Source organism: Lepidochelys kempii, chromosome 3 (genome assembly GCF_965140285.1).
Source record: "Lepidochelys kempii isolate rLepKem1 chromosome 3, rLepKem1.hap1, whole genome shotgun sequence".
NCBI lineage: Eukaryota > Metazoa > Chordata > Testudines > Cheloniidae > Lepidochelys > Lepidochelys kempii.
This window is the reverse complement of record NC_136382.1, coordinates 86,717,323-86,733,759: the sequence shown is the minus strand read 5'-3', so window position 1 is coordinate 86,733,759 and position 16,437 is coordinate 86,717,323. Positions and strand designations below refer to the sequence as shown.

General features: G+C 42.8%; 1 protein-coding gene across 3 annotated transcripts in view; it reads left to right on the top strand.

Annotated features, from left to right (window-relative positions):
• The window catches only part of REV3L (REV3 like, DNA directed polymerase zeta catalytic subunit), a 251,234-nt gene that overhangs the window by 109,068 nt on the left and 125,729 nt on the right, over positions 1–16,437 (top strand). For all 3 annotated transcript variants that reach the window (XM_073337056.1, XM_073337055.1, XM_073337057.1), the window contains exon 3: positions 13,172–13,246. In XM_073337056.1, the coding sequence (XP_073193157.1) occupies positions 13,172–13,246 (75 nt within the window). The remainder of the gene's footprint in view (positions 1–13,171; positions 13,247–16,437) is intronic.

Below are 16,437 nucleotides of genomic sequence, written 5' to 3'. Positions count from 1 at the left end.
GTTGCTACAGCCCGGTTGGTCTGGAGAGCCCCTTCCCCCGACCCCTCTGACAATGGGTCTCTTGCAAGGGCAATCCTGCAGGTTTCTCCCCCTCAGACTGCACAGGCTCCCTCTTATAGGAAATATCACTCTATTATCATGTGATGCTTGGTCGCTAGACACTGTAAATGGTCCAAGCCTTGAAACAGGGCCCTGGGACATGCACGTATGGCCCAGGACAACACTGTTTGCTTACTTCTTATTTAGTGTGTGTTTTTGCTGTTCCAAGAATTGTTAGGAATATTATTACCAGATGTTAACATTTAAGGATTCTCTTATTCACTATTTACTTGACTCTCATAACCAGGGATTGAAAAATTTACTCATCCATGATGAACAAGAAGCTTTTCTGGATGAACATACGCAATTTCTGCAAAATCTGTTTTCATCTAGAAAAAAGGGTGTTCAACACTGGCCTGGCCTTGCCTGGCCAGCCAGTAGGGTGCACTTTTGGCAATCCCTAGTTCATAGCAATTATACTTATCAAGATAACCTTCCCAGCATGAACCATTGCAATCGTTCCTTCTGAAGACTGCAGACAGTGCCTGTGTTACAGCTCAGAGCTTACATAGGCTGCAGCAGAACAAAATCTGATCACTGTATTATTGGCTTTCACGGTTGCTATGAGAAACTTGAGCAGCAGTGAAACTACAGTAACTCCTCACTTAACGCTGTAGTTATGTTCCTGAAAAATGCAACTTTAAGTGAAAGTATGTTAAACGAATCCAATTTTCCCATAAGCTTTACTGTAAATGTGGGGGGTTAGGTTCCAAGGAAATTTTTTGGGGCCAGACAAAAGGCATTGTATACTGTACAGTACTGTACTGTGGTTGGGAAGTGCCCCTGGCTTATCCACACAGGCACAGCCTGCTGCAGGCAAGGACATTAGGAAGCACTTTCACAGCAGCAGTGGCAGCTTACCCAGAGAAGAACAGGAGCCGACTTTGCTGGGGGGTGCTCCAGGCCCTCTTCTTTCCGTCTCCGCTCCATTCCAGGCCCACCTCTTCCCACCCCCACTCCACCTTCTCTCCGGAGCACTCTGCATCCCTGCTCCTTCCCTGCCCCGAAAAAGTCCTAAGCACCGCCAAACAGCTGTTTGGCAGGCTTAGGACTTTCTGGGAGGGAGGGGGGACGAGTGGAGACACAGTGCTTCCTTGCTCCTGCCCCTCCCTCCCAGAAAGTCCTAAGCTCTGGGAGGGAGGGGGAGGAGGCGGAGAAGAGGAATTTGCGCAGTGCTCCCTTGTAAAGTCGCTGCTCTTCCACAAAATCTTACATGCAGTGTATAGAGCAGGCAGCCAAAGAACATTATAAGGGAGCATTGCACAACTTTAAATGAGCATGTTCCCTAACTGAGCAGCGACGTAACTGAAACAACGATAAGCGGGAGGACGTTAAGTGAAGAGTTACTTTATTAATCTGATCCTTTCCTATCTGTGGTTTCTTGTAAAAGATATGATTAGCAGCAGAAGACAAGCACTGGAGCTATTCACTGGAGAGGAGGAACCAAAATTAAAAACTAAGCAGAGTAGCCTAGTGAAGACAACCCTTCTGTCTTCCTCCTCCTCCTCCATTCTGCAACACAGCCAGAAAGCTGCAGGGAGAGAGTAACAGATCCCATATCCCTCTCTTTAGCAGCTTGGCAGCTCTTTTGTTATAACTTCAAATCAGGTTCTGAATGCACATGGTAGAAACTTTAGGTGCTGAAAGCTCTGTGATTTTACCTTCTCAAATCTAAGCCCTGCAGATGTTCTTGCATGCTTTCCCTGCTGTAGGAAGGACAATTAAGAGAAATATTTACTGCCTAAGTTTCAAAATATGGAAGAGACAAGCAGGCAGAGTCAGAGCTAAAGGAAGGATAATCTTTGAACACTGTATATACTGGTTGCCTGTCTGAAACAAAGAACAATCCACTGGTTCTCTGAATGTGTGTTGTTGTGGATCTCGCTCTAAGGAGTCGATGCACCTCATATGCCTGAGACCAGAGCTTTTGAATAGCGATGTCCATTGGGGCCATGCATGTATCCTGTGCCTCTTTGTGTTCACATATAAGGACATAAAGGATAGGGCAGCCACAACCCACCCTCAGTTCCCTCTTACTACCTGTGGTGAAATGGAACCTAGCTAGTGTCTGATCCACTGGACTTCAGTTCAGGCTAAACTTCTTAAGAAACCGTCTTAAAATCTTCTGAGATATTTCAGATTGACTTTCATTCTTTTATTTACTTTTCAAGCCAAGTACAAAAACCCTCCCCCAGTACAGAAACTTAAAATATGGTGGACTCGAAACCCACAGGAAAACCTTTTCTGTCCTGCAGTGAACTGATTCCACTGAAAGATGGGCACAGAAGATATTCTGCCTGGGAGAGTCGCACATCCCAGCGGGTGCTCGGTCTGCCTCTGCTTTCTAAGAACACACAAATAGAGGGATATGAGGCTGAAATTCCATCTGCAGGAGCAATCTATGAGAGTTAGCGTTAGATCTAGTATGGGGGCAGGAGCTCAACGAGGAGCTCTGTGTCCTCCCATAAAGAGGGATATAGAAAAACTTTGGGAGACAAGCTGGTATGTCCAAGTATGACATAGAGACTAGAAGAATGGAGCAGACTGCTGCACAGCAGGCTCTTCTGGTACTAGAAGTAGCCCCGGTATTTTGACTCCATCCCCAACAACACAGACTCAGAGTGCTCTGGAGCAATGCTAGGTACCGAGATATGCAGCAGCACTGACACAGTCCTGGGTACTGATAGAGCTTTACCAGTTGGTGCCGCCCATGATTCTGGTGGATTCCTCTTCACCATCCCCAGGACATACCTTTTTGCTGGAATATCTCTACAGACCTCAACCGTAGGCACACCAGGACTCTAATATTGGTCCATCCAACAATTCACCAGTCCTCCATAACCATACAGAGTGCCCTAGTGACACTAGAGTTATTGGCGCCTACCTTCCCGGGCCTCTAGGATGTAGTCCCCACCATCTCAGAAGAGAAGGAGGTCTCCTCTCTGTATGGCTTTGCTTAGCAAAACCTCAGTTACCAGAATACAAAGAGGAAGGAAATTCAGAATTGAATGACTCTTCTCACTGCCCAAAGACGACGACTCCTTGTTCCCAGATAAGGCTTTAGCACCAATACCAGCACTGCACAATTTCAAAGACTTCCAGGAGCTCCTGGTGGATATCACAGACACCATGGAGACTGAGACTTCACTCACCTCTGTGAAATCTCACAAGCTGTTTGATATTTTGTTGGCCATTGGTCCAGCCGGAATTGCTCTTCTCATAAATGAAGGCCTCCTAGATCTGGCAAAAGTCTTGTGGCAAATGCCAGCCACTAAAACATGAATTCCCTGTAACATGGTACCCGCTGGAAGTTCAAGAACTATTACCCACCCACCCCAACCTTGGCTCCCTTGAGTGTCCAAGAGAAGTCAAAGCCCACCAAAAACACACCTAAGGACAAGGGTCCCAAATGCGTAGATCTTTTTGGAAGAAAGGCATACACGCTGGCCTTGCTCCAGTGGAGGGTAGCTAACTCCCAGGCATTGCTGGCCAAATATGATTTTTTAACATGGGACAGAATGAGACCATTCCTGGCTTAGCTCTCTCACAAAATCAGAGAGGAACTGAAAGTGTTATAGAAGAAAGCCAACTTGTGGCCAAGACAGTTCTACAGGCAGTAATGGATGCCTTTGACAATGTGGCCAGGTCTATGATCATTGTGGTGACCCTGCATGGCTTCAGGCCTCGAGTATCCCTCCCAACTAACAAGCCACGACTAAGGACTTTACTTTGGAGGGCTTGGAGCTGTTCATCAAACTGACTGATAGCATCCTACATGCACTGAAAAATTCCCAGCCTTAACACTCAGTGGGAATTTGCACTCCCCCATCCTATCAAAAGGTGTACCACCCTCAATCATTGCACTAGCAGAGACCACATACCCCATCTTACCCCAGGCAGATGGAGGATCAGACCAGGAAATACCCAGGGTAGAACAAGTGGCATCAACCCTCCTTGCCTTTGGCCCCACATTTTGCCATGACGCTCCATCAGAAAATTTGATGGGATGGTCAAAGCCTGTACAGGAACCAGCCCACAGAGAATGACTTTTGGAAGCTGCTTTGCCCCATACCACCAGGCGTGGTCTGCTGTAACAGCAGGCAGATAGGTGCTGGAGATCATTATCTGTGGCTATCACATATGGACCCCTTTTCACTGTCCCTTTTCAGGGACCCCTCTAACTAGTGTCTGTTACAAACAGAAATGGCTTCATTGCTTTGTCTAGGAGCCATAGAGGAAGTTCCCCAGGAATATAGGGAAAGAGGCTTCTACTGCAGTGTTTCCTTATTCCAAAGACTAAAAGAGGTCTTCATCCTACCCTAGACCTGAGAAGATTCAGCACACACATATGTACTGTCTCAGGTTCAGGTAATGCTTGGTAATGGTAATGCTTGCCTCCATCATCCTATCACTCCAAGCTCAAGACTGGCTCACGGTTCTAGACTTGCAGAAGGTGTGCTTCCACTTCACCACATCAAGCCCACAAGAAATACCGAAGATTCACAGTGCGTCCCAGCCATTATCAATAGAGTGTTCTACCCTTTAGACTTCCTACAGCACTGAGAATGTTTACTAAATGTCTGGCCGTAGCGCGCAAAGGAAATAGGGAATCCATATTTGCTTTACCTAGGCAACTGGCTGATCAGAGGCCAGTTCCAGGATGAGACCAAAGCAGCTCTGGATTTCTTCTTCTACCTGTTCTCCCAGTTGGGACTCCTGGTGAACCAAGAAGTTGTGTCTTGTACTACACGGACAGTAAAATTCATAGGAGCATGGCTCAACTCTAGTCTGGCAAAAGGTTTGCTGCCAGAGGACCAGTTCCAGTCTCTTCAGTTGATAGCATACAACTTGTGAACAAGATTGACGACAACTGTATGTATGTGTCAGGGGACCCGTGGCCTTGGCAATATGATCACATGTACGTATGTGATGCTGCTTGACAGACTTTGCCTATGGCCTCTGCAGTGCTGACTGAGAAAGTCTGTTCTCTATCAAGACATCTTGTGAGCAAACAAGTCACGGTCCTGCCTCATATCCTGTTGGAACACGAGTATGGTTATATCCAATGAACATAAGAAAAGGACAACCCTTCTCGGTCCCTTCCTCAGCAGTAATGCTAGTTACAGACACATCTAGGACATGATGGGATGTTCACTTGAATCACTTTCATATGCAAGGTTTGTGGTTTTAGGATGATCTAAAACTACATGAACATCTTGGAGCTGAGAACCATCACATTGGCTTGCATGGCTTTCCTACCTGTTCTCCAAAATGCTGTGGTGTAGATTCTGATGGGCAAAATGTTGGTGACACACTACAGAAACAAGCAGAGAATCATTTGATCATCCCTCCCCCCCCCCCTTTTTTTTTTAAAGGCAATCAGCTTCTGGGAATGGTGCCAGCATGGAATGAATCAGATAGCTCTGCATCTACTAGGGATCAGCACAAACCTGGTGGACTTCCTGAGTAAGAATGTGGTAACCAGCCACAAAAGTAGAAATCCATTCTAGACCTAATATTTCACCAGTTGGGAACTCCCACCATTAGACTTCTTTGCCATGTGGGACAACACTAAGTGCAAGGACTTTTCCTCTAGAGGAAGTGTGAGCGCGCTTCCTTTCTTCTTCGGTGGTTTGGAGGATTCTTGTATGCCTTTGCACCAATTCCCCTGATCTCCAGGATTTTACCCAAGATCAAAAAGGACAAAGCTATGGTCATTGAGATAGCCCCTACTGCCCAAGACAATTTTAGCTGACCCCAAGTCTTTCCCATTTAGTCAGGTACATCTGCCCCTCTTCCCTATGTGTCCCTGCAGCCCCCTGTTTCCATGTGGTCCTGAATCCCTCCTGCCCCCTGTCTCCATGTGGCACTGCAGCACTTCTCCCATTCAGCCCCTGGCTCAATGCTATCACTCCACTAGCTCCTGAGCCCGCGCCCCATCCTGTCCCCTCCACCCCCACTAACTCTTCTGAACCCCAGTCTGTAACCTGTCCCCTCCCCCCCAGCAGCACCATGTGCCCCACTCTGTCTGTCCTAACCTGGCTCCACGGACAGGATGCTATGATCAAAACAGCCAGCTGCTGGCTGTTCTGGTACCACAGTGGCCTTTGGTGGGTGAAAGATAGAACTGCAGCACTTCTTGGGCAGAATGTATTTTCTGCAGGAAAAATAAATTCTGCACCAGACATGAATTCTTCACATGCACAGAGTTGCAGAATTCCCCCTGGAGTAGCATCTGTTGTTCTGGCAAGGTCTGGTGCTGTTTGAGTTGAAATGTCCTGGTCTGTGGGGAGCTTGCTTCTGATGATAAGGTTGGGAGGTCATCTTTAGACCAGAAGAGGTGGTTTGGAAAAGATTTATTTCAGGACGTGGTCCCCATCAAGCATGGGATTGTAGTTGTTCGGTACCCCATACCAATGGGTTCCAATGTGGGGTGGTAGGTGACAACTAAAGGTGTGTGGATGGTGGGCTTTTTTTTTTTTTTTTTGAACCATGTTCTCTTAGGGTATTTGTGTGGCCCATTCCATGCTTTGATCTACTACTCTGAAATGTCCTTTTTGGTGAAGGCAGTCTAACGCATGTTGAGGTATGTATTCCAGACTTTCTCCTTGAAGCATATTCTGTAATATCTGAGTGACTGGCTGTAGATAACAGATTTCTTGCTGTGTCTGGGGCATTTACTGGACCTGTGGAGGTAAGCTTGGTGATCTTTTGGTTTCTTGTGTATAGTTGTCTGTAGAATTACATTGTTGAAGCTGATCATAGTGTCCAGGAAGTTAATGCTGTTGTGGAAGTGTTCTAGCGAGACTTTGAGGGATGGATGGTGGTTATTGAAGTTATGGTAGAAATGGATGAGGTAGGTTAGGTCATCTGTCCAGAAGATGATAATATCAATTTATCTCAGGTATATTACTAGTTTTGTGGTGCATTTTTCCAGAAATTCTTCCTCAAGGTGGCCTATGAAGAGCTTGGCATATCCTCATACCGATGGCTATTCACGTTGTTTGGACACAGTGTTTGTTGTTAAATGTAAAGTTGTTATGTGGGAGGATTAAGTGTTAGAGTGGAGATGTGTTTGGGATGGACATTTGTGTGTTGTCCGTTGTCTTGTAGATGTTCAAGGCAGCTTGTGCTGCTGTCATGGTGAGGGATGTTGATGGATAGGGAGATATCATCCATGGTTGGAAGGATGGTGTTCTGAGGAAGGTTGTTAATGTTGCAGAGTTTCTGGAAGAAGTCAGTTGTGTCCTTGAAGAAACTGGCCCTTTTGTGTTGTGAGTGGTTTTTGTGTGGTTTCTATGAGTCCTAATGTTCCTTCAACAAAATTTAATTACATGATCGCATACTAGTTCTGCTATAGGATCTCTGCCTTATTCAGTGCATAGGATAGAGGTGTTCACTGAAAGAGCAGCTATTGTAGAGTTTGTGTTTTTTCATTGTTCAGTATGTAGTCCAAGTTATTATTACCCTAAAGCATTCACACCCTGCTCAGAAAACAGAATTATTAGGATATGTCTACACTGCACGCTAAACCTGGGCTCTGACTCAGATTTGAGCTCAAGCTGCTCTTCCGTCCATGCACAAATCAGTCTGACTTGGGTCAGAAAGCACTCAGGATCTGGGTGGAGAGAGTGAGAGCCCAAGTCCTACTGATACTTGGGTCCAAGCCCTGTCATTTTGCAGTGTAGCTCAAGCCACAGACTCGAGTCAGAAGGTCTGCATAATGCAGTATGGACACGTTAGCCCAAGTCCAGCAATTTTAAGCCCAGATTTACAATGCAATGTGGATGCTCAGGTGAGTACTTCACAAACATTTTCACAACACCCCTGTGAGATGATGTGCTATTATCCCCATTTTACAGATGGGCAACTGAGGCACAGAGCATTTAAGGTCAAAAGTGTCCTTAAGTTTGGGTACCCAATTTGAGATGCCTAGGGTCTGCTTTTTCAGAGTATTTAACATTATATAGCACTTACAGCTGAATGTGCACAAAGCAATTGTTATCGCCATCACAACATATAGCGAGACATGGCAGTTTACCAAGAAAGATGCGCAAAACTGGATGCATTTCATCACAAATGTCTGAGAAGAATATTGAGAATAACCTGTAGAGATAGCAAAAAGAAAAGGAGTACTTGTGGCACCTTAGAGACTAACCAATTTATTTGAGCATAAGCTTTCGTGAGCTACAGCTGAAGTGAGCTGTAGCTCACAAAAGCTTATGCTCAAATAAATTGGTTAGTCTCTAAGGTGCCACAAGTACTCCTTTTCTTTTTGCGAATACAGACTAACACGGCTGTTACTCTGAAACCTGTAGAGATAGGAAGACAAATGAAGTCAGAAAAATTACTGGACAAGATATCCTCTCACAAATAATCTACAAAAGAAGAAATCAGTGGCTGGGACATGTGCTGAGAATGGAAAAAGAACACTTACCAAATACCGCCCTTGAGTCGAGGCCAGAAAGCGCAAGAAGAAAGAGAGGAAGACTGCGAATAACACGGAAATGAACAGTTCTGAACAACATCAAGCACCTTAACATGAAATGGGAAGATTTGGAGAGAAGGGCAGTTGACAAGCAAGGATGGCAAATGTGGGTAGCCCAGTGTTCAGCAAAGCATGGGATGGACTAAGGTCTAAGGTAAGCACTTACAGCTTCATTGACTTAAGTTGAAGTTGTGAGTGCTGAAGACTCCTGCAAATCAGGCCCCAGAGTCACAAGTTGAGCATCCAGAAAATGAGGAATACACAGTTAGTGGCCACGTACAAAGTTGTGACTTGCCTAGCATCACAAGAACTGTAATAGAGGCAGGAGTAGAATCCAGTTCTCTAATGGTGGCATTCAACTTCTTTAACCAGGGGTCCATCGTTTCTCTTCCAGCAGTCCCCTTCCTCATTCATTACACACCTTTCCCAATTTCTGCAACAAGTGAGGCAGAGGTCCTACAGAGAGCAGCCTCCTTCACTACACAACTCCAATTCATCCTCTGAGCATGATCCATTCTGTGCACTGAATGAGACAGGAGTGCTGTAGAGAAAAATAGAATGTGATTGTGCAACTAAAACTGTATCATAATGCATACAGACAATAGGGCCAAATAAAGAGTCCACAGGTAATCTTAATTCAGGCATTTCCTAATTTCTCAGTGCTTAGCTTTGCAATCTTAATGTTCTTTTAATGTTATATGTAATTTTCTAGGTTTTAAAAAAAGGAAACTGAAAAATCCATCACGTGGCATCATGTTGACATGCACATGGGTCATGAACAGGATTGGAACCTTTAGAACCACCCCACAGACCTCTGCCACTTGAGCTAACAGAGTAACAGACAGAAGTAGTAGGTTAGCATTTTTTATGTGGGTCATACATGACAGGGGATAGAGAGATACACTTCTCCAGTGGGTTTCACAGCTATTTGCTGATAGCAAAGGAATGTTGAGACTATGGAATCTTGTGTTCAATGTTAGGTTCTGGAAAGTAGCACGCTGTTGTGCCAACAATCCTTTCTACCCCTGTCCCATCTAGCTTCTCCCTGTCTAGCCTCGTCTCCCTGCCCCTGTCCCATCGCACAGCCAGTCCCAGTCTTCCATCCCAGACTCTTCACCTAGTCCCAATATCCCTTGCTCAACCAGCCCTGGGCTATTTTTCAAAGTCCCAGTCTTCCCCTGCACATCCTGGCTCCCAGTCCCATTTTCCCTCTTGCAGCTTCTCATCCTAATCTTCTCCTCATCCTTCTCAACCCCACCATTGGGCTCCTCATCCATTCTCAGTCTTCCATCTTACTTGGGCTCCTTGTCCAACCTCCCCACAATCAAAACAACAAAAAAGCCCATAGTCTGGCTCCCAGTGTTTCTCTTTCTCCCTTCCCCAACAAGCAGGAAGGAGGAGACAGTTGCCATCCAAAGTGCTTCAGAACCAAAGCGGGCAGCTTCTCTCTCTGGCAAACCTCCTGTGGCCAAACTGAACAGTTTTCCTAGGTTGACCCACCTGACCAAGATTGTTGGATTGAAATTTCTGCTTGGGACAGTATGGAGTCAGGATATAGATGGCCCTTCTACCACTTCTTTTTTATGTCCTTAATTCCCCCTCCTCACACACCCAAACTCTGACCTCAGCAAGAGTCCAATACTTTACAGACCAACATACTTTCAATTTAGAAACCTACGATGTTCATTAGTACCTATCGAAAATATTAGGTTGGAATTAAGATTTTGAGGAATTGGATATATCCTTAGGGATGACTGTGCATTGGAACTGAAAGATGATATTGAGATGATGAGTGCATCTGGATTATAATGGTTTATGGGGTGATAGGACTCATGGCTTTTTATTGTCCTGCGTGCAAATATTATATTAACTAGAAATTTCCCAAATTTTTAGTAATTGCTTTGGTGTAGTTTTCCCTTGAGCAATCTTACTTCCAAATTAACTAAGATTTTGTTTAGTTTGGGAAGTATAAATAAATATATATATTTAATTTTCCTGATATCTGCTGGGAGAGCAATACAGTGGTGCATAGACAATCCAGGAAGTTTTTGGAAAGCGTAGAGGACAATTTCCTGGTGCAAGTGCTAGAGGAGCCAACTAGGGGGGAAGCTTTTCTTGACCTGCTGCTCACAAACCGGGAAGAATTAGTGGGGGAAACAAAAGTGGATGGGAATCTGGGAGGCAGTGACCATGAGTTGGTTGAGTTCAGGATCCTGACACAGGGAAGAAAGGTAAGCAGCAGGATATGGACCCTGGACTTCAGGAAAGCAGACTTCGACTCCCTCAGGGATCAGATGGGTAGGATCCCCTGGGGGACTAACATGAAGGGGAAAGGAGACCAGGAGAGCTGGCTGTATTTCAAGGAATCCCTGTTGAGGTTACAGGGACAAACCATCACGATGTGTAGAAAGAATAGTAAATATGGTAGGCGACCAGCTTGGCTTAACGGTGAAATCCTAGCGGATCTTAAACATAAAAAAGAAGCTTACAAGAAGTGGAAGGTTGGACATATGACCAGGGAAGAGTATAAAAATATTGCTCGGGCATGTAGGAATGAAATCAGGAGGGCCAAATCGCACCTGGAACTGCAGCTAGCAAGAGATGTCAAGAGTAACAAGAAGGGTTTCTTCAGGTATGTTGGCAACAAGAAGAAAGCCAAGGAAAGTGTGGGCCCCTTAATGAATGAGGGAGGCAACCTAGTGACAGAGGATGTGGAAAAAGCTAATGTACTCAATGCTTTTTTTGCCTCTGTCTTCACGAACAAGGTCAGCTCCCAGACTGCTGCGCTGGGCATCACAACATGGGGAATAGATGGCCAGCCCTCTGTGGAGAAAGAGGTGGTTAGGGACTATTTAGAAAAGCTGGATGTGCACAAGTCCATGGGGCCGGACGAGTTGCATCCGAGAGTGCTAAAGGAATTGGCGGCTGTGATTGCAGAGCCATTGGCCATTATCTTTGAAAACTCGTGGCAAACGGGGGAAGTCCCGGATGACTGGAAAAAGGCTAATGTAGTGCCTATCTTTAAAAAAGGGAAGAAGGAGGATCCTGGGAACTACAGGCCAGTCAGACTCACCTCAGTCCCCGGAAAAATCATGGAGCAGGTCCTCAAAGAATCAATCCTGAAGCACTTACATGAGAGGAAAGTGATCAGGAACAGTCAGCATGGATTCACCAAGGGAAGGTCATGCCTGACTAATTTAATTGCCTTCTATGATGAGATTACTGGTTCTGTGGATGAAGGGAAAGCAGTGGATGTATTGTTTCTTGACTTTAGCAAAGCTTTTGACACGGTCTCCCACAGTATTCTTGTCAGCAAGTTAAAGAAGTATGGGCTGGATGAATGCACTATAAGGTGGATAGAAAGTTGGCTAGATTGTTGGGCTCAACGGGTAGTGATCAATGGCTCCATGTCTAGTTGGCAGCCAGTGTCAAGTGGAGTGCCCCAGGGGTCGGTACTGGGTCCGGTTTTGTTCAATATCTTCATAAATGATCTGGAGGATGGTGTGGATTGCACTCTCAGCAAATTTGCGGATGATACTAAACTGGGAGGAGTGGTAGATACGCTGGAGGGGAGGGATAGGATACAGAAGGACCTAGACAAATTGGAGGATTGGGCCAAAAGAAATCTGATGAGGTTCAATAAGGATAAGTGCAGGGTCCTGCACTTAGGACGGAAGAACCCAATGCACAGCTACAGAGTAGGGACCGAATGGCTCGGCAGCAGTTCTGCAGAAAAAGACCTAGGGGTGACAGTGGACGAAAAGCTGGATATGAATCAGCAGTGTGCCCTTGTTGCCAAGAAGGCCAATGGCATTTTGGGATGTATAAGTAGGGGCATAGCGAGCAGATCGAGGGACGTGATCGTTCCCCTCTATTCGACATTGGTGAGGCCTCATCTGGAGTACTGTGTCCAGTTTTGGGCCCCACACTACAAGAAGGATGTGGATAAATTGGAGAGAGTCCAGCGAGGGCAACAAAAATGATTAGGGGTCTGGAACACGTGACTTATGAGGAGAGGCTGAGGGAACTGGGATTGTTTAGTCTGCAGAAGAGAAGAATGAGGGGGGATTTGATAGCTGCTTTCAACTACCTGAGAGGTGCTTTCAACTACCTGAGAGGTGGTTCCAGAGAGGATGGTTCTAGACTATTCACAGTGGTAGAAGAGGACAGGACAAGGAGTAATGGTCTCAAGTTGCAGTGGGGGAGGTTTAGGTTGGATATTAGGAAAAACTTTTTCACTAGGAGGGTGGTGAAACACTGGAATGCATTACCTAGGGAGGTGGTAGAATCTCCTTCCTTAGAAGTTTTTAAGGTCAGGCTTGACAAAGCCCTGGCTGGGATGATTGAATTGGGGATTGGTCCTGCTTTGAGCAGGGGGTTGGACTAGATGACCTCCTGAGGTCCCTTCCAAACCTGATATTCTATGATTCTATGATATATAAATTGTGACTAAAACACCAGATGTGTAATGCCCAACATATCTTCGAGAGTGGAGAAAGGTAAACAAACTAGAGAAAGAAATTTAAGTGTAAATATTGCTACAATATAATCAGTAATCTTTTTGTTTGTTTGTTTGCTCTCCAGGCCTTTTTATGGTTATCATGAAAAGGAGAGAGAGTTTATGAAGATCTATCTTTACAATCCTTCAATGGTGAAAAGGTAAGGCTATAATAAAATAGAACTCTCAACAGCTTTCATTGTGTCTTCTGAACCAGAAAGGGAAGTGAGATGATTATTCCATGTATTTTCATTTGGAAGAAATGTGTACATTTAAAACAACAATAATATTAGTAGGGCTGTCAATTAATCACAGTTAACTCATGCGATTAAAAAAATTAATCCTGATTAAAAAATTAATCGCAGTTTTAATTGCACTATTAAACAATAAAATACCAATTGAAATTTATTAAATATTTTGGATGTTTTTCTACATTTTCAAATATATTGATTTAATTACAACACAGAATACAAAGTTTACAGTGCTCATTTTATATTATTTTTATTACAAATATTTGCACTGTAAAAATGATAAACAAAAGAAATTGTATTTTTCAATTCTCTTCATACAAGTACTGTAGTGTAATCTCTTTGTCATGAAAGTGCAACTTACAAATGTAGATTTTCTTTTGTTACATAACTGCACTCAAAAACAAAACAGTGTAAAACTTTAGAGCCTACAAGTCCATTCAGTCCTACTTCTTGTTTAGCCAATGGCTTAGACAAACAAGTTTGTTTACATTTACAGGAGATAATGCTGCCCACTTCTTATTTACAGTGTCACCTGAAAGTGAGAACAAGTGTTCACACGGGACTTTTGTAGCTGGCATTGCAAGGTATTTATGTGCCAGAGATCCTAAACATTCATATGCCCCTTCATGCTTCGGCCACCATTTCAGAGGATATGCTTCCATGCTGATGATGCTCATTAAAAAAAAATGCATTAATTAAATTTGTGACTGAACTCCTTGGAGGAGAATTGTATGTCTCCTTCTCTGTTTTACCTGCATTCTGCCATATATTTCATGTTATGGCAGTCTTGGATGATGACCCAGCACACATTCATTTTAAGAACACTTTCACTGCAGATTTGACAAAATGCAAAGAAGGTACCGATGTGAGATTTCTAAAAATAGCTACAGTACTTGACCCAAGGTTTAAGAATCTGAAGTGCGTTCCAGAATCTGAGAGGGATGAGATGTGGAGCATGCTTTCAGAAGTTTTAAAAGAGCAACAATCCAGTGTGGGAATTACAGAATCCAAACCACCAAAAAAGAAAATCAACATTCTGCTGATGGCATCTGACTCAGAATATGAAAATAGACATGCAGCTGCACTGCTTTGGATCGTTATCAAGCAGAACCCGTCATCAGCATGGACGCATGTACTCTGGAATGGTGGTTGAAGGATGAAGGAAAATATGAATCTTTAGTGCATCTGACACGTAAATATCTTGTGATGCCAGCTACAACAGTGCCATGCGAACGTCTGTTCTCACTTTCAGGTAACATTGTAAATGAGAAGTGGGCAGCATTATCTCCTGCAAATGTAAACAAGCTTGTTTGTCTGAGCAAGAAGTAGGACCGAGTGGACTTTTAGGCTCTAAAGTTTTACATTGTTTTATTTTTGTACATAATTCTACATTTTTAATTTTAACTTTCATATTAAAGAGATTGCACTACAGTACTTGTGTTAGGGGAATTGAAAAATCCTATTGTTTTTTACAGTGCAAATATTTGTAATAAAAAATAAATATAGAGAGAGCACTGTGCACTTTGTATTCTGTATTGTAATTGAAATCAGTATATTTGAAAATGTAGAAAACATCCAAAAATATTTAAATAAATTATATTCTATTATTGTTTAACAGCGTGATTAATTGCATGATTAATTGCAATTTTTTTATTGCACGATTAATCACGATTAATTTTTTTAATAGGTTGACAGCCCTAAATATTAGTAATTATTACCCCCAATTCAGCAAAGTATGTAAGCATATACCTAATGTTAAGCATGTGAGTAGTCTTAAGGAATAGCTTATGCAAGGGAAATGAAACATGAAATGTAGCTGCAATTAATTGTCTATTCAGACTTAAATACATTCAGTCAAAATAATTCTTGTTGTAACTGTGTTTAAATCAATGGAGTTAAAACAGGATTGAATTAAACATAGTGATATTTCAAGTACTATGAGGTGAATTTTCATAAATAAAAATGCTTGTTTATAAAATTTTAAATTCTGGTATCCAATCACAGAATTTAAAATGATCTGGAAAAATCAGATAATTTGGTATAAATCAGTAATGTAACATTATGTTTATTAAATTCAAAGAACAGTTAATGCAACATTAAGACTGAGATAATTGCACAAACCCCAGGAAATTAAGTCTTTATAGTTCATAGCATAACTGAAATCCTTTGGATCTATGTAATGTTTTGTATCATATGTTAACATTACTAAAATCTAATTTATGATTATGAAAAAACTAATACGATAGTCCATTAATGACTATTGGCCAAGGTGGTCAGGGATACAATCCCATGCTTCAGATGTCCCTAAACCTCCATTTGCCAGAAGCGTCTGGCACTGGCCACTGTCAGAGATGGGGTAGATGGACCATTAGCCTGACACAGAATGGCTTTTGTTATGTTAATGATTGTCCAGAAAGTTATTTGATCCAAATAAGTAGGATAAAAGAATTTTACAAGGCTTTTTCATATGATGTTAAGTTTGTCTTAATATATTGTATATGCACAATGTGGTTGAGTTACAATTGCTGTAGGAACCATATATTGAAACTTTTAGATTTTAATAATTCATATTTGAACTGTGTTATCTTATCATAGTTTCTTCCTTTAATTACCTAGTTTTTATTTTTAGATAACATTTTATTGTATTATATAGTCAAATAAATGCACTGAAACCCTTTACAAATGCAGATACCAGTCTGACATTCAGATAAATTAATTGCATGTTTGTAATTATTCAAAGGTATATGTTTATTTTAATATACAGATCTTTGAAGAAAATACGTGTCTGCAGATATATGCTGCATTACAAAGGTTGCTTTGTTAAAAAATTAGAGTACTGTATTACGCATGAACAGTTTGTAATTTTCAAACATTTATGACTTGTTTGTTAATATGGCAAAGGACCACAGGGAGATTTTCAAAGTCACAAATAACATTTAGTTATCCAACTGTCCTTGGGCCATTGAGGTCAATGCAAAGCTTTCCATGGACTTCTGAGGGCCTTACATCAGTCCCCAGAACTATTGCTATGTGCTATGATACTTCTGTAGAGATTTTTATAATTGGACGGTTATAGCTCCTCTGTCCCTATTTTCAGATTT